The sequence below is a fragment of the Lissotriton vulgaris genome, chromosome 10 (genome assembly GCF_964263255.1).
Source record: "Lissotriton vulgaris chromosome 10, aLisVul1.2, whole genome shotgun sequence".
NCBI lineage: Eukaryota > Metazoa > Chordata > Amphibia > Caudata > Salamandridae > Lissotriton > Lissotriton vulgaris.
In genome coordinates this window covers 8,791,887-8,811,217 of record NC_141698.1, presented here as the reverse complement: position 1 = coordinate 8,811,217, position 19,331 = coordinate 8,791,887, and the positions used below count along the sequence as shown (strand labels likewise).

The window sequence follows — 19,331 nt, the reverse complement described above, 5'->3', positions numbered from 1 at the left end:
TGCTCTCCCCAGAGACCCAGGCTCTCAGATTTTTTACCGCACGTCGTGTGATAGGGAGTCCCTCTGAGCTCTTCTCAGTTCTTTCTCTACTTGTAAGGATTTACTTTTAACATGTCTACTTCAAAGTCCCTGTTCAGGGCCTGTGACTCTTGCGAAAAAGCAAGGCTGTTTAAGGAGGATCCGCATACTCGCTGCATCTACTGTTTGTACCCTGATCATCAGGCTAAGGAGTGTAAGATCTGTCGCAAATTTCCTCCTAAGACCCTCAATGATAGAGAGGGTCGCCTGCTGCTGTGGCTTCAGCGAATTAAGGATAAAGATGCGCCACTTTCTGAGGTAGGAAGTTTTGCCTCAGGGTCTTCTATGGGATCAAAAAAGAGGATGGCTGAGGGTGCTATGCCTGCTCCTAAGGCTAAAGTGGCGAAGCAGGCCCAGCTCGCTTCAGATGCTGGTGAGCCTTCTACTTCTAAAAGTAGGAAATCCTCTGAGAAGTCTGTGAAGCCTACAGACTCTAAAAGGACTGCGACTTTAGTGTCTCCTCAGAGACCTATGATTAAGGCACCAACTGCTCTGCCAATTTCCAGTCAGGCTGCCTCTGCTGTAACTTCTACTATGACTTTCTCCTCACCAAAACCGTCTATGGTGATGTCCTCAGCCTCCTCTCCAACTTATGTTCATGTCCAAATTCGTCCCATCTCGTCGACGAAGATTGTCACACCCCTCGTCGACGATCAGACGTCGACGAAAATGAAACCATCGTCTAAAAAACCCCCGTCTTCGACGGCAGCCTTACCGTCGACGACGAAGACCTTGCCGACGTCGACATCGTCGTCGACGAAGATGCCGTCGACGAACTCTTCGACGGCGAAGAAGACCCCGTCGACGGACACGTCGACGAAGTCGTCATCAACGGCCTCGTCGACGAAGAAGATTGTCTTAACGACGGCCTCGTCGACGAAGAAGATTGTCTTAACGACGGCCCCGTCGACGAGGAAGGTAACTCCGTCGACGGTTCCCTCGTCGACGACTAAATCCGCCACGTCGACGAAAATAACACCGCCTCTGACGTCGACGGAGCAATTGTCCTCGACGACGAAGACAACATCACAAGACTCGGATTTAACCCTACTACAAGAGAATCCAACCACACCAAAGCTGTCGTCTTGCACAGACCTTCAGGTATGGTCAGCAAGGAGCACTGCCATACCCCTACCATCTCCAGCCACAACTGCGGCTCTATTGCAGAAACGTTCATCTCAGTCCACATCTATGTCGCCACTTCAAATGCCTAACAGGCTCTTAGATTCGGAAGAGGGATCTGGAGATGAACTGTTTCAAGCAGCTGAAAGCCCATCTGACTTACTTATACGAGTAAAGGATCAGGAGGATGAGGAACAGCAAATACAAGCGCCTACTTTGGTGAATACACCAGCGCCAGGGATGCAAATGCCAATGGAACTTTTTGAGAATTTGCAGTATATGTTAAGCGATTATTATCGCCGTTTCCCGCCTTCGGAGTCAGGCGATTCTCGTATCACTTCCCCACAACCTCAGGCAACTCAAAATTCAGGGGCTGCGATGACGGAAGGGGCAGAGCATGCCCGGCCTTCAACACCGGTCTCCTACCACCAACAGGAGGATGGCAATACTGATGAGGACACCCATGAGGAAGGGGAATTTTAAGAGTCTGTCTCAGAAACAAAGTTGGTCTATTCCTATTATATACTTTATTTGGAAAGAAGGTCTCAAGATCATGGCCACGTCAAATTCTTCGCCTGCGGTATTGCCGTGAGTAGATAAGAAATATAGGGCGCCCGCCTCTTCACCGGCTTGTCTGATCGGTCAGGCAAAGACGGACTCCGTTATTGCGCAGGCAGCTCAGAAGAGAGCAAGGAACCCGTCATCTCAGATCTCGACTCCTACCGACAAGGACGGGAGGCGTCTCGATACCATCGGAAAAAAGTATCTACTATTGCGGCGACCACAGTTAGAGCTGCTAATTCGTTGGCGATTCTCGGCAGGTATGATAGGCAAATGTGGTCCGACATATCGCCATACATTCAGAAACTGCCTGAACCAGACCGTTCCGAGGCCACGAAAATTTTGCAAGAAGGCGAATGTGCTTCGTCTGAAATCATCGATGCGGCAGTGGACGTGGCTGCCACAGGATTCAGGCAATTGGCGGGAGCTGCAGTACTTAGAAGAGAGGGATGGTTGAAATCTACATCCTTTAGACAAGAGGTACAAGCCAAGGTTCTAAATATGGCTTATGATGGCGAGTTTCTCTTTGGGGTGTATATGGGGGTCAGGATGCACACCTTTTTTAAATTATTTTTCTTTCATGTTTGTCCTTTTTAATTTCCAGAGTGCGTGCAGATTGAGTTGATTGCCATGCCCACGTGGCAACGGGGTTAAGTACTTCACTGTAGTGGGGCGTCATCACGCCCCCAATGCATTGGGTATTTTAATAAAACGCTGCTTGACATGAATTATTGCCTTGGTTCTGTTCATTCACAAAGTCCGGATAGACATGGGGTGAACAGTAAAAACTCGTAAACAGCAAGTACACTCGGCGCGCAGACTCGCATTGAAACTGATTAAGAAGGATGATAAATGTGAAATCGACAAGGAGTAATTTGATGAATATGAAGAAATAAAAGGAAATAAGGAAACATGAAGGCTATTGGCACACTTGGCAGTGCAATTGTTGGGGGCGTGATGACGCCCCACTACAGTGGAGTTTCTCTTTGGCTCACATGTGGACGAAGCTTTGCAAGCCATTAGGAAAGATACGGAAACTGCACGGTCGTTAGGTACTCTGCAGTACCGTAAATCTTCCTTTCGTGGTGCTAAAGGAAGGGGTAACTTCTCAAGTAGAGGAGGATATTACCAACAACGCTCATACTAACAACCAAACCAACCAAAGGTACCAGCCTTATAAACAACAACCTTATGGCCAAAGACTAAGTAATTATACACAGCCCCGGGGGAAAGCAACCTATCGGGGCAGGGACAACGCTAACAAGAAGTGAGAAACGCATCCTGCCACCACTTTGCTCCAGCCAGAAACAAATTGGAGGAAGAATATCCCTACATTGCTCACAATGGTCAAATATTACCACAGACAGATGGGTCTTGGATGTAATCTCAAAAGGTCACATATTGGAATTTATAAAGACCCCTCCAAATTCACCCCCAAAAGGACCGCCCCCAGCACATCTCGGGGAGCTATTCATCCAAATCAATGCAATGATTCGAAAAGGGGCAATCGAGAAAGTACCTCAACATCAGAGAGGAAAAGGATTTTACTCTCGTTTTTTCTTGATACGCAAGAAATCGGGGGAATGGCGCCCCATCCTCGATTTGCGTGCCCTCAATAAATATATCAAGAAGTTAACGTTCAGAATGTTGTCACTCCAAGAGATCCTCCAGTTTCTGACGGTAGGGGACCACATGGCAACACTCGACCTTCAGGATGCTTACTTCCACGTACCCATCTTCCCCAGGCACAGGAAGTTCCTAAGGTTCAGAGTGGCTGGCAGGGATTTCCAGTTCAAGGTCCTTCCCTTCGGGCTACGTTCAGCCCTGAGGGTATTCACAAAAATGTTGGCACCTGTGGCGGCCCACTTACGGTTACAGGGTATTCAGATATACCCATATCTGGACGACTGCCTTATCAAGGCCAATTCCTACGCCACCGCAAGCACACATATCCAGAAATGCCTTTGCCTGTTTCAAAGTCTAGGATTCTCAATAAACTTCAAGAAATCGGACCTGGTACCATCTCAAAGGAAGTCTTTCCTAGGAGCAACGCTGGATTCCAAGCTCGCTCAAGTCTTCATTTCAAACGAAAGGCAAGAAAAGATTCAGGAGATGGCGATTGCACTCCTCAGAAGAAAGTGCGTTTCAGTTCGGAGATTCAAATCTTTCCTAGGGATGTTATCATTGTGCATCCTCCTCTCTCCAAACTGTCGTCTGAGGATGAGACCCTTACAAGAGGAACTCAGCCACCAATGGTTGCAGGTGTCCGGTTCTTTCGAGGATGTCATCGTCTTAACGCCTCGAATGAAGAATGCAATCCTGTGGTGGACTCAAGAACGCAACCTGCAGGTGGGCTGTGCCTTTCTCGCAGAAGTCCCCAGATTCATCGTAACCACGGATGCCTCGCTAGAAGGTTGGGGCGCTCACCTTCAAGGGATGACGATCAGTGGAAAGTGGAACATGCAGCAAAGGAAGTGGCACATCAATTTGTTGGAATTGAGGGCCATTTTCCTCGCCCTCAAATCTTTTCAGGCGACTCTGGCAAACTCGTCCGTGTTGATCCGAACAGACGACACGACGAGCATGCATTATCTAAACAAGCAGGGGGGCACAAGATCAGCCCGGTTGTCCCAGCAGGCTCAGGAGATCTGGAATTGGGCTCTGAAACACAACATCAACTTGACAGCAGTGCATGTCAAAGGAGTAGCCAATGTGCTAGCAGATTCCCTGACCAGATCCAAGAGCAGCACTCACGAGTGGGAACTGCATCAACCAGCACTGGATCAAATCTTCCAGAGGTGGGGTCGCCCCGATCTCGATCTTTTCGCGACCTACCACAACAAGAAATGTACTCATTTTGCGAGCTGGATTCCCCACAAGGAATCTTGCGGGGACGCTCTGTCAATGAACTGGGAACGGCTCTTTGCCTACGCCTTCCCTCCAATTCCATTAATTCCCAAGGTCATCAAGAAAATGAGAAGGCAACCGTGTCGTATGATTCTAATCGCTCCACGGTGGCCCCGGCAATATTGGTTCACACAGCTTCTTCTCCTCTCAGAGTGCGAACCAATTCAACTGCCTCAAATTCCGGATCTTCTAACACTTCAAGAAGGCAGGGTATATCATCCGGACCCTCATTCTCTGAAATTATCAGCTTGGCTCCTCAACACCATGAGTTTGCTCACCTGAACATTTCACAGGACTGCCAAGAAGTCCTGGCCAATGCTAGAGCGCCTTCCACAAACAGAACTTACAAGCTTAAATGGAAGCGCTTTTGTGCTTGGTGCAAAACTATGAATTTACATCCTATGTATGCTGAACCGGACAGGATTTTACCCTTCTTTTTACATCTGGCTAAATCAGGATTGGCACACTCAACACTTAAGGTGTTTCTAGCAGCTATATCCCGATACCGTCAAGATGGTAAGACTTCGCTGTACTCCTCAAGAATTATCCAGCAATTCTTTAAGGGTTTATTTCGTATGTTTCCACCAGTACGTCGGCCACCTCCATCCTGGCATTTGAATATAGTATTAGCTCAACTCATGCGCCATCCTTTTGAGCCGATTCATAAAGTTGATCTGAAGTTCATCACTTGGAAAGTCGCATTACTGCTGGCGTTAACATCAGCCAAAAGGGTTAGTGACATGCAGGCGTTCACATCTAAGCCACCTTTCTTACAATTCACAAATGACTCGGTGGTACTGCGCACCAACCCGAAGTACATGCCCAAAGTACCATCGGATTTCCATCTGAATGAGCCAGTCATACTTAAGACGTTTTTTCCAAATCCGCAGACACCAGCTGAACGTACTTTACACTCGCTAGATATCAAAAGATGACTTAAGTTTTATCTTTCAAGGACAGCTGCCATCAGGAAAACGGATCAGCTATTTGTTGCGCATGGCAAACCGAGACAAGGCTGTGCAGTGACAAAACAGACTATCGCTAGGTGGGTCTCTTCAGCGATAGGGCTCTGCCATCAACAAGCAGGTAAACCCTTACAGACCTTACCCAGAGCTCATTCTACGAGAGCAGTTTCTTCTTCAACTGCTTTGTTTGCTAGGGTGCCTCTCCTGCAAATCTGCAGAGCTGCAACTTGGTCCAGCAGGCACACATTCACGAGGCATTACTGTCTGGATTCTTCAAGCGATACCGATGCCTCGGTGGGAATAGCAGTCCTGCGTAATCTTTTTCAATAAGGTGAGCCTCTGCTATTTCTCAGTGAAACAAACAAGTTTCTTTAACAAGTGCTTCAAATGTCGCAATAAATTAAACCAGTTTTGTGTTCGTATTCTTCATGTTTAATTCACATGAAGAATATGAACACAAAACTGGTTTAATTTATTGCGACATTTGAAGCACTTGTTAAAGAAACTTGTTTGTTTCACTGAGGTTGTGCTCAGAGAGCTGGCACCTACCCTAGGTGTCACTAACCAGAAGTCTGATTTCCACACCTTCTTTGTCAGGGGGTGATATCTTTGAAGCACACCACAACCAGCTTACCTTAATCACACAGAGGAGTGCGTGACCCACACCTGAATATAACTTCTAGCTTGACCCACTTCAGTATACTTACAGTTTACACACCAAATAAATTAATTAAACAATTCCTTTTGTGGAGCCCAGATTCATAGGGAATGTTTTCTGGTGATCTTGGTGTCTACTTTAGATTTCTCTATCTGGGATCGCTTTGAGATGTTATGTTTTGTTGTGTTATATTACATTGATTTGAATAGCGCACTAATTGCCCAAGAGTGTATCCAGGTGCTTGGGAAGCTGAGTACATGTGTGGTCCCCAAGTGCTTATAAGGAGAGCCGAGTCTTCAGCTTATTGTTGTAACTTAAGAAATGAGGAGGAGGCTCTAATGCATTGAGGGAGATTGTTCCATGTCTTGGGTGCAATGTAGGAGAATGTGCGACCTCCAGTTTTGCTTTTGCTTTTGTGGATGTGGAGAATGTGTGCGAGTGAGGCAGAGATATTGTCTGTGGGATTGGTGAAAGTGAATCCGGCTGTTCAAGTATTCTGGTCCTGAGCTGTGTAGAGCTTTGTATCTGTGTGTGAGAAGTGTGAATTGGTTGCTCTTTGTGAGTGGGGAGCTCATGAAGCTTCTTGAGGTGTGATTTGGATTTGGCGTGGGAGGTCGAGTATTGCAGCGGTGTTCTAGATGGTCTGGAGTCTGTGTAGGAGTTGTTTGGATATGCCGGCTTAGGGAGTTTTGCCGTAGTCCAGCCTGCTGGTGATTAGTGCTTGTGTGATGGTCCATCTGTTGTTTTGAGGTAACCATTTGAAGAGCTTTTGTAGCATGGGTAGAATGTGGAAGCAGGAGGTGCACACTATGTTAACTTGAGCAGTCATGTTGAGCTTGTCATCTAGGATGATCTCTAGATTTCTTGTGTGGTCTGTGGGTGCGTGTGTATGTTGGTCCTAGCTCCGGCAACCACCAGGTGAAGTCCCAAGGAGGAGATCTTCTTGACAAAGACCAGTACTTCCTTCATGTCGGAGTTGAGTTGCAAGCAGTTGTTTCGCATCCAGTCTGCCATGGTCATGCAGTTAGTGAAGTTTGTCCTGGTGGTGGTTGTCTCGTCCTTCAAGTAGAGGATGAGTTGAGTGTTATCGGCGTAGGAGATGATGGTGATGGTAATTGGATGATTTTGGCAAGCGGTGTCATGTATATGTTGAAAAGGGTGCCACAAAATTGGCATACATATATCTGCTCTCAAATGGATCTATTCCTTCCTCACTGGAAGAACCCAAAGAGTCAGGCTGCCACCCTTGACATCAGAGACCAAGAAATTGATATGCGTTGTCCCACACAGATCGTCCCTCAGCCCACCCTTTTCAATACAATAAGCAGGACGGCATTTTCCTCTGCCCATATCTCCAGCCTCGACAATAGTACTGTGCCCAAAATAGTTGTGGTTGAATTAATTAATGAGACTGAGTGATAGCAAGTTTCTGTCCCCCCTCAAAATGGGAACTTTGACTGCAGGAATAGTATTTACAATCGCTGCTCTTATAGCATTGGTTAAAATTGGGGCAGATGAAGGAATGGTATCTATGACTACATCCATGTGTGCACTGTCCGAACCTTGAGTCTTTCCTGTTAGGGCTATTGTTAGCGAAGCTGATTTTCCTCACTTCTATGTTCCAGCTAAGTTCTCAAGCACCCTCACAGTAAATAGTGCCCTAAAAGCAAAGGTCAGATGGCATATCAGTAAGGTCCAAATTATTAGGAAAGTATTCAACCCACTTAGCAGGGAATAGGCACTCGACATTGAGGGAAACTTAATCCAAGAAAAATGGGCGATTTACTACCCTTCAGAAAGCTCCACCACAGTCCTTAAGCATCAAGATCTTAACATGCTTTATTCTTTATTTCTAGCTTTCTTGAAGCTATTGTTATCCAGTATTGGGGTATCTTTCATAGATTCACATGCCTGAATCATTCCCAGTCGCAGAGATGGAAGTCCCACTGTAAAATACAAAAGCAGTGCCATGAGTAATAAATAGGCCAAAAGAAGCCAAAGGTTATATCTTAGTAGCCTATCTACAGCCTTATATGAAAAGGACCAAAAGTCAGCTCCAAACAATCAGCTATCAGCACCCTCTAGAACACTCCCAACAGAAGCAGTCCTCCTCAGATTTTCACCACACGTCGTGTTGAAGGGAGTCTCCCTGAGTGCTACTCCGTTTTCTTCTCTTAACCTCTTCAAGCAAGCATGTCTGATAAGACTGGCCTCTTCCGCTCCTGCAGGACCTGTGGGAAGAAGAGGGTCCACATGGATGATCTCATCCATGTGGACTTATCCTGCCTGGCACTAGCTCGGCACACTGGGGGCCACAATTTTGGCCAAACGAGCTAGGCACTCCTCCCAGCCCATCGAGCGCGGTAAAAAGCCTGGGCGTTACTATTGATAATGACCTCTCTCTTAAAACCTATGTAGGAGCCATCATCTCAGCCAGTATGTTCCAGCTACGAAAAATCCGTAAAATCTCCCACCTGCTCTCCCATGAAGCATTGGTGCAAATTGTCATTTCTCTTGTTCTCTCCTGCCTCGACTTCTCCAACTCTCTTTACTGGGGCCTACCCAGGTCCCTGCTCCACCGCCTCCAGATGGTGCAGAACCAGGCAGCAAGACTCATCTGCAAAGCCCCCAAATGGCAATCTGCTAGACCCCTTCTGTCCAAGCTGCACTGGCTGCCCATTGAACAAAGGGCTGCCTTCAAAATCGGTTGCCTAATTTACAAGGCCCGGCAGACCAAGTGCCCGGCCTTTCTGAAATCCCTCATCAACCCACACTGCCCGGCCCGTAACCTCCGTTCTGCCCATCTCCACCTGCTTACCATCCCGGCGGTCAAACTAAAAAAACTGGGTGGCCGTAGATTCAGCTTCCTGGCACCCAAGCTGTGGAATTCTCTCCCCCTACAAATTAAAACCTCTGACACTCTGCTGAGGTTCAGAAAGAGCTTAAAGACCTGGCTCTTCTCGAACTCCCACTAGCTCTCAGCCTTACCCCAATCACAATTTCAGCGCCAGGAAACCTCCGGTGTCAGTGCGCTTTATAAATGCAGCTTAACATTAACATCTTCACAAAGATTCTCTTTATAGCCTTCACCCCAAACATGAGGCTAAAGACTGTCAAATCTGCTGTACCTTCTCCATCAAGACTCTAAGGGATAGAGAGGCAAGATCACCTCGTTCCTCACCGGAAGAACCCAGAGAGTCCGCCTTCCACCATTCAAGTCCGAGGCCTCCGAAATCATCTGCGGCGTACCACAAGGATCCTCACTCAGTCCCACCCTCTTCAACGTATACATGAGCCCCCTCGCGGCCATCGCCCGCCAACACAACCTCAACATCATCTCTTACGCCGATGACACTCAACTGATCCTATCTCTCACCAAGGACCCCAGCACCGCTAAAACTAACCTACACGAAGGAATGAAAGAAGTCGCCGAATGGATGAAACAAAGCCGTCTAAAACTGAACTCAGACAAAACAGAAGTCCTCATCTTAGGTAAATCCCCCTCTGCATGGGACGACTCCTGGTGGCCGGAAGCCCTCGGAAATGCACCCATCCCGACAGACCACGCACGGAACCTTGGCGTCATCCTGGATTCTTCACTCTCAATGAACAGACAAGTCAGCGCCGTATCCTCTTCCTGCTTTAACATTCTCCGCATGCTCAGAAAAACATTTCGCTGGATCCCCCCCGAAACAAGGAAAACAGTCACCCACGCTCTAGTCACGAGCCGACTGGACTACGGAAACACCCTCTACGCAGGTACCACCGCTAAACTCCAGAAGAAACTACAACGAATCCAAAACGCATCAGCCAGGCTCATATTAGACATCCCACGCAACGAACACATCTCCGGTCACCTTAAAGACCTCCACTGGCTACCCGTCAATAAGAGGATCACTTTCCGACTGCTTACCCACGCACACAAATCACTCTACGACATCGGACCAGATTGCCTCAACTCTCGACTGTCCTTCTACACCCCCTCCCGCCAACTCCGCTCTTCCAGCCAAGCCCTCGCCACTATACCTCGCATCAACAAGACCACCATGGGAGGCAGATCCTTCTCATACCTGGCTGCCAAAACATGGAACTCACTCCCCGCTTACCTTCGCCTCACCCAGAATCACCTAGCGTTCAGAAAGCAGCTTAAAACGTGGATATTTGACAAATAATCCACCTCCCCTTCCTAAGCGCCTTGAAACTCTCTGGGTATGTAGTGCGCTATATAAATGCTTTGACTTGACTTGACTTGACTTGACTCAAGTCTTAAGAGCATCCTTCTTCGGCTGAGGAAGAGGAGCGAGCTTCTACGTCTAGCAAGAGGGCTAGGTCTCAAGAAGGTTCCTCAGGTGAGGGAAGAAAACATATGAAAACTTCCCAAGAAAAATTTCTTCACAAAGAAAGAAGTTCTAAACACTCCTGAGCCAGCATCATCTCCGCCTTCTACTCCAAGATCATCCTCTTCAGAAACTGTGAGTAAAAAGCACAAAGAATCTATCGACAACTACTTTCACCACATTGTCGACGGTATGTGTTACGTCGTCGACGCCATCGTTGACGGCGACTATTTTAACAACGGCTATTTTATCACCTATCTCATCGACGAGAATTTCTATTTCGACAAGACCATCGTCGAGACCGTCAAAGATTCCTCCTGCACTGTCGACTACAACGCCATCAACGGGAGAAACATTGACGACAATACCGTCGACGACGACACCATCGATGGGAGAGGCATCAACGACTGCACCGTCGACGGCACAGTCTATGAACGTGCCTGTGATTCTACCACCGTCAACGACGGGACTGTCGATGAGAGACATTTCCACCATTCAGATCTCTGCACCGTTGACGCACCAGTCGACGAGAGTTTATCAAATAAAGACAATTCAAAGGACTTTTCAGGATTATAGTAAAATGTCTCCGTTACCACCTTCCCATCTGTTAGAAGGCTTCATGGAGGACGACGATTATGAAGAGGAAGATCCATACAGAGTGGCTCATAGTCCATCTGAGCTTAACGTTAAATGTCAAGATACTGACTAGGATGATTACCAGGAGGAACACTACTACCATGGGCAATATATGGCTCCACGGCATACATACCAGTTCCATCAACGGCAGGAATCTCGTCAGAGGGAAATGTCTTGTCTTCCTCCAGCACTTATACAAGACTTATAGGCCATGTTTGCCAATTAGCGTCAGATTTTCTCCACAGCAGATTCTACCAGAGAACCCAATTCCACAAGTGGAGGTTCCTATTCCGGTACCAGATCCTACTCAACCTGGTACACCGGCTCATGCACAAGATCCAACTGGACAGCAAGACACCTCCTCCTCGGATAAGGAGGTCGAGGAAGGCGAGTTACCTAAACAGGCAAATGCTCAAGATCCATGGGACGAAAATATCATAGAGATACCATCTCCACATTTGCCCTCTGATTCTCCTCCCGAGGTCATCGGAGGACTTCATAATTTAATGCAGAGAGCAGCTTCTAGGTTCCAGCTCCCTATTACAGTCAAACAGACTGTTTTTTACATGACTTCAAAGAAGATACTAGGAAGATCATTTGCTCCATAGAGGGAGTGAAAATCATGAAGACACCGGCATCCATAACTGCAGTGTTAGCTCGAATAGAGAAAAAATACAGCACTCCCGAAAACAGTCCATCTTGCCTCATAGGTCATCCGAGGCCAGATTCGGTAATATCTCCGGCTGCACAACAGCATTCGAAAAGACCTGCTACACCAATTACCACCCCTCCAGACAAAGGAGGACGTCATCTGGACCTTTTGGGGAAAAAATTATCAACTATGGCTGCAGCTTCAATTAGAGCTGCCAATGCCTTGGCAATCATTGCCGTTATGACCGCCAAATGTGGTCCGATATAGCGAGATTGATAAACTTATCCCAGAGGATCAAAGAGAGGAGGCACGGAAGATCTTATTAAAAGGTGAACGAGCTGCCTCCGAAACAATTGACTGCGCGCTAGATATCGCTAACACCAGCTTTCAGCAATTAGCTGGGGCAGCTATTCTTCGACACCAAGGTTGGCTTAAGGCGACTACCTTTAGACCCGAAGTTCAGATGAAAATACTGGACATGGCGGATTCACTGTTCGGGAAACATATAGATGACGCCCTTTTGCCAATCAAAAATGACAGACACTGCAAAATCTTTAGGTGCTCTATATATAATAGAGACGCATACATTTCAGAGGAGCCAGAGGGCGAGGGTTCTCTACATATCGGGCGGCTATCAGTCGAATCAGCAGTATCGACAGTGCCAACCTCAGTACCGACAGACGTACACCCAATCCTCTTACCATCAGTCATCGACGGCAGGTTTCTCTCACCAGGGTGGCTGAAAGAGACACAACAAGAAGGCCGGGATTCTGCCAGAAAACAATGAGCTTCTCAGGGTTCCAGTCAAGCTTTCCCCACCCCATCCCCCCTCGCCCCCCCCCCCCCATCCCCCCACCACACGTGGATGCAAAAATTTCTGTTTATGTAGAGCGCTGGCACGAGATCACTTCACACCGCTGGAAGATGAGGCATGAGGGTTGTCTTTTTTCCCCTGGCAAAAGATGAGAATGGGCCAGGTAAAGATGTGTCTGAGAAGAAATTACATACCATCTCGTTTTTCTTGGAGCTGAGGCTTTTGGGAAGTACGGAGGGATTTTCTTGGACGCCTCTGAAGCTCCTTCCAAAGATCTAGCCCTCTTATGAGACCTGGCAGAGGATTCACGGTCCGCGTCGGAAGACGTAAAATGTTGCACTCTTTTCCCTCATGCTTTTGATAGAGGCAGTAGATGCATTTCCTTTGTGGATATCCACATGAACTCTCTTCTTTCCACGGGGCTTACTAGGGCGAAAGAGGTCTTTCCTGTCTGACATATTGGTAATATGCAGAAGAACATGCATTGAAATGAGAAACTTAGTAGAGCTCAGAGAGACTCTTAACACACAACGTGCAGTGAAAATCTGACGGACTCGGCCACTTTTGGGAGTGTTTTAGAGGGTGCTAGCGGCTGATTGGTTATAGTTCGAATTTAGTCCCTTTTTTTTTGTTTAAAGGACATAGATCGGCTATTAAATCTATGGCTTAGGGCCATTCTAGCGTAAGATAGTTTATATTACTGCTTGATATTACTATAGTACCGTGGGACTCCCACTTCGTCAGGGAATGATTCAAGCATGTGAATCTATGAAGGATACCAATACTGGATAACTGCAGTTACAGGTGAGGAACTTATTTTCATCTTATGTATTTGCTTCTCTGGCATAGTTTACTTTTCTTTCAAGCTGACCTACACCACTGTTCTTAACAGAGGAAAGCCTAAACGATTTCACTTTCTCTTTCTGCACATGCAGAATTAAGGTAGTCTTATGTGATAGAATAGTGTTTGAACTGTGAATACCAAATACTTGCATGTGCTTATTCGGTAATCTTGACGTTGATATTTTTCACTTCACAGACGAGGGAGAGAGTTGGCTGCAAAAACTGCCAAAGGAAATAAAAAGGTAAACATATGCTCACATTTTTCCAAACGGCTGTAAAAAGAAATGCAGTTGCTCTGTGTTGTGAATTTTTCCATGCAAATGTTTGTAAGTTGAATTTGATAGAGCCCCTGTAATATGTAGGGATGCTGAAAAAAAGATTTTCCAATGGATCTTTATCAATATTCACAATCATTGAATGTCTCCATAACAACATGGAAGGGTTTCTGAGCAGTATGTTCCTCCATTTTAACAGGCAAAAACAATCAGCATCATAATCCTAACTTATGTTTCGGAAATGGCAGTGATATACCCTCCATTTAATTCTTTTGTTAAGTCTGTAAATGAAATGTTTTGAGATCTTCGTTTATCCCTTCACGGAAGATTCCACTGATGCAGAAGTAGGACTACAAGTAAGTAACAATTCTCTCTTAGAATTGTCTAGAAATCCATAGTCTGTATATCTGACGATACTTCTACCAACAGATTCCTGCTGATTCCTCACCTGTAGAATCATTAGGTCTTTTTTTACTGGTAGGCAGTGCTGGCTCCATTCCAGCATCCAAAGCAACGGCAGAATGATTTCACTGGAATTAAATCACACCCACCTTGGCAGACCCATATCAGATCTCTTTTTTCGAACCCTTTAATATGTATCAGAGCCCCCCTTCTCATTTTTCTTGTCACTTTTTGTAATTTTCTTTAGTTTTCCCCATTTTATTTTACCCTGTGCAGTGGTCAGGAAAGCTGTGTCTACTGTGGTACACATTATCATGAGGTGCTAACTAAATCGTACAGTGAGACCTTTGGTAACCGCTGAACTCAGTCCTCAATAAACCTGCTAGAATCTGATTGAGCAATCCATTTCTGGGGATCCAGTAGAAGTCTCATTGGAGACCAGGATTGATACATGGATTCTGAGCCAGGAGGCTCTACTCCTCTGAAAGTGGCTGAATGCTCAAAGCATCTTCCTGAGCACCTGGCAGGATCTTTAACCCCAGAGGGGACAAACTCAGCCAACTTTGCCTAGTCGATCCCGTATTGCAGTTACACTTGGAGGTGGCTCAGGGTTTCTTCCAACAATGGGAAGAACCCTGACTCGATCTATTTGCCACCGCAGAACAGGCACATTGTCCAAGATTTTGTACGTTAGAGTTCTGAGGCAGTTCTCGCTTGGCGACGCCTTCTGCTTGGGCTATGGCTCGGGACTCCTGTACACTTTTCCTCCCCTACTTCTACTGCCCAGAGTATTGAAAATCCTTGTGGTTCTGGACTGGGCGAGCTAGGCAAGTGTGGTAACTGGAAATTACGACCATGACCATATATCCTCCAATTTGGCTGTCCCTTCGCGAGATCTTCTGTTGCTACACAAGGACCAGGTCTTGCAACCAAGCCTGCACAACCTACACCTCCATGCGTGGAGATTGAACGGCGACAGTCGTTGTCTTTCGATCTTCCTCCTGAAGTAGTTGGTGTCATCCTGGCAGCCTCCCACTAAAACTGTTTATACATGATGCTGGAGAGGTTTGTCTGGTGTTCCTCCTGTGACATTCAGCCTTTGCAGGCAAAGTTGTCTGACATTTTTTGCTTTGTCTGGCTAGCTTTTGTTGTGGCGACAGTTAAGGTTTATCGTATAGCTAAATCAGCCTTCCGACAGTTGCAAGATCAGCCATCCCTTTTTAAATCACTGGTTGTGTTGTGTTTCCTAGAGGGGCGGAGCCAAATATTCCCACCAATACCTTTTGTTGATGCTGCAGTGCTACTTCAATTTGGTTCTCACCTACTTGATGTGCATTCGTCGAGTGAGTGAACTCCAGGCCTTGTCCGTCCAGCAATCTTACACATCTTTCTTTACAGACAAACTGGTCCTACAGACAAAAGCAGCTTTCTTGCCAAAAGTAGTCACGCCATTTTACAAAGGGCAATTCATTACTTTACTGTCTTTCTATGCCCAGTCTTATCTGTTGCAAGAAGAAGTGTATCCACCTTTTTGATTTTTATGGGGGCCTTCAGTTTTTATATTGAGCGGACCAGAGACCATTGATAAGGCAATCAACTTTTGTGGGTTTCTCTGTAGCCTAAAAGGGGAAAGCAGTACAAAAGAGAGCCTTCTCCAGATGCACTGTATCATGCACAAAGATTTGCTATGGGCTTGTAGAGAAGCAGCCCTCAGAAGGCTTGTGCACTCATTCCACTAGAGCAAAGGCTGCTATCCTTGCCTTGGCACATGGTGTGCTACTCCTGGACATCTGCCAGGCTCCTACATGGGTATCCCTCTTCACATTCATGAACCACTATTGTATGGACAGCCAGGTCTGGGAGGGCAGGCACTTTGCCCGATCTGTCCTGCAGGATTTCAAGGTCGAAGTCATTCCACAGAACGACCACCTGGGGAGGTACTACTTTAGTATCTATTCACAGGGTGAGGAATCTGCAGTTGGATATCTATCAGAATAGCAAGTTACTTACCTTCAATTCAATTAATTCAATTCAATTCAATTAATTTATATAGCGCGCTACATACCCAGAGGGTCTCAAGGCGCTTGGAGAAGGGTGGGGAATTACTTGTCGAATATCCAGGTTTTAAGTTGCTTTCTGAATGCTAGATGGTTCTGAGTGAGGCGAAGGTGAATGGGAAGTGAGTTCCAGGTTTTAGCCGCCAGGTAGGAGAAGGATCTTCCTCCCATGGTGGTTTTGTTGATGCGAGGTACAGCAGCAAGGGCTTGGTTGGAGGAGCGTAGTTGGCAGGAGGGGGTGTAGAAGGAAAGTCGTGTGTTGAGGCATTTGGGTCCAAGTTCGTAAAGTACTTTGTGGGTTAGGAGGCGGAATGTTATCCTCTTATTGACGGGGAGCCAGTGGAGGTTTTTCAGGTGACCAGAAATGTGGTCATTACGCGGGATGTCTAGTATGAGTCTGGCTGAAGCGTTCTGGATGCGTTGGAGTTTTTTCAGAAGTTTTGCGGTGGTACCGGCGTATGGGTGTTTCCGTAGTCCAGTCGGCTTGTAACCAGTGCGTGGGTGACCGTTTTTCTAGTTTCGGTGGGGATCCAGCGAAATGTTTTTTTGAGCATGCGAAGAATGTTGAAGCAAGAAGATGAAACGGCGTTGACTTGTCTGGTCATCGAGAGTGAGGCGTCCAGGATGACGCCCAGGTTCCGTGCGTGGTCTGTCGGGATGGGTGCTTTTCCAAGGGACTCTGGCCACCAAGAGTCGTCCCAGGCAGAGGGGGAGGTACCTAAGATAAGGACTTCTGTTTTGTCGGAATTCAGTTTCAGACGGCTGTGCTTCATCCACTCGGCTACTTCTTTCATTCCTTCAAGCAGGTTGGTTTTGGCGGTGTTAGGGTCTTTGGTGAGTGAGAGGATCAGTTGAGTGTCATCAGCGTAGGAGATGATGTTGAGGTTGTGTTGGCGTGCGATGGCCGCGAGGGGGCTCATGTATACGTTGAAGAGGGTGGGACTGAGTGAGGATCCTTGTTGCACGCCGCAAATGACTTCAGTGGCCTCTGACTTGAATGGTGGGAGGCGGACTCTCTGGGTTCTTCCGGCAAGGAACGAGGTGATCCATTCCAGTGCTTTTCCTTGGATTCCGCTGTTTCTGAGGCGTTGTAACAGGGTGCTATGACAGACTGTGTCGAAGGCTGCGGAGAGGTCGAGGAGGATGAGGGCGACTGTGTCTCCATTGTCCAGTAGAGTTCGAATGTCGTCTGTTGCTGCGATAAGTGCGGTCTCAGTGCAGTGTTTGGCTCGGAAGCCGGACTGTGAGGAGTCGAGGGATTTGTTGGTTTCGAGGAAGGCGGCGAGCTGGTTGTTGACAGCTTTCTCGATGACTTTGGCCGGGAATGGAAGGAGCGAGATGGGGCGGTAGTTTTTCAGTTCGGTGGGGTCCGCTGTGGGTTTTTTCAGAAGGGCGCTGAGTTCGGCGTGTTTCCAGCTTTCCGGGAAGGTGGCGGAGTTGAGGGAGCAGTTGATGACGTCTCGGAGGTGTGGTGCTATGATGGAATCTGCTTTGTTGAAGATGTGGTGAGGGCATGGGTCTGTGGGGGATCCTGAGTGGAAGGAGTTCATCAGGCGGATGGTGTCCTCAGTGGAGATTGGGTTCCAGTCATTAAGGATGTTCAAGGGGGGTGAAGGTACGGCAGAAGGTTGGGTGGGTTGGTCTCCGGGTTGGTTGTCGAAGCTGTTGTGGATGTCTGCGATTTTGTCGTGGAAGAACGAAGCTAGGGAGTTGCAAAGGGCTTGAGAGGGAGTGATGTCGTTGGAGTTGGCAGTGGGGTTGGTAAACTCTTTGACGATGTTGAATAATTCCTTGCTGTTGTGGGCGTTGTTGTCAAGTCGGTCTTTGAAAGCGGCTTTCTTGGCAGTCCGGATCAGTTGGTGGTGTGTGCGGGTGACGTTTTTGAAGGCGTCCCTGGTGCTGGTGTTTGGGTCTTTTTTCCAGGCCTTTTCAAGGGAGCGACAGAGTTTCTTGGATTTCTTAAGATCATCATTGAACCAGGGGGCGTTTTTGTTGCCTAGTTTGATTTGACGTTTTTTCAGGGGTGCTAGGTTGTCGGCGCTGTTGGTTAGCCATTGAGTGAGGTTAATGGCTGCTTGGTTGGGGTTCGAAGAGTGGGCAGGGGGGTTTTGAAGAAGCGATGAGGAGATCTGGTCGATGGTGATTTTGTTCCAGTTTCTTCGCAGAGAAGGTTGAGGGTGGTTTTGGGTTGTGGTCTTTTTGTAGATAAAGTGAACGCAGCTGTGGTCCGTCCAATGGAGAGCTGTGGTGTGACTGAAGGAGATATGTTTGCTGGAGGTGAAGATAGGGTCGAGTGTGTGACCTGCATTGTGGGAGGGGGTATTAACAAGTTGTTTGAGTCCGAGGTTGGCGAGATTGTCCAGAAGGGTGGTGGTGATGCTGTTGTTGCTCTTTTCCAGGTGGAAATTGAGGTCTCCCAATAGAATTCTGGCAGAGACTCTACCTAACCTCAGATACCTCACCGACATGTCCTCCTCCCCGTTCTGTCAAATGGACTCATACAGTCCATTAATAAGATCACAAATCTGAAACATCTGCACACTGGCGTATTATGATTTCTTTGGACAGAGATCACAAAGAAACTGCAGTCAGCATGCAGAGGTGGCACAGATATAGTGGCCCTGCTGTCACATCCGGGAGTGGACGTATCCAACGTAGACCCACTGGGCACCAGCAATTGGCATGCAAGGGAGTTGCTTTGAAATACTTCCGGATCCAGTCTGGTGCCTGGGGTGATTTAAAAGGTGAGGAATCTGTAGTTAAAAGTATCCACCAGAAACATTATTACAGAAGGTAAGCAAAATATTTGTTCATGCCACGCTTGGGAGGCTGCTTCGAAGTCCCTGTTCATATGTTGACAAAATACTATTGTACTGATTCTGACACCAAGACTGCTTTCCTAAGGGGCCAGGCCTTTCTGTGTAATTTGTGTGCTTAATATATCTATTTTCTATCAATCAGTGGTGTTAGTGGCACGTTTGAAGCAAGGTTCTGTGTTGATCTTGATACTCTATTCTACCTTGA

The 19,331-nt window shown here is 47.2% G+C and overlaps 1 protein-coding gene across 2 annotated transcripts in view; it reads left to right on the top strand.

Moving 5' to 3' along the window:
* Positions 1-19,331, top strand: part of FAM120C (family with sequence similarity 120 member C) — a 493,040-nt gene that overhangs the window by 422,068 nt on the left and 51,641 nt on the right. For both annotated transcript variants that reach the window (XM_086940173.1, XM_086940172.1), the window contains exon 15: positions 13,770-13,815. In XM_086940173.1, the coding sequence (XP_086796299.1) occupies positions 13,770-13,815 (46 nt within the window). The remainder of the gene's footprint in view (positions 1-13,769; positions 13,816-19,331) is intronic.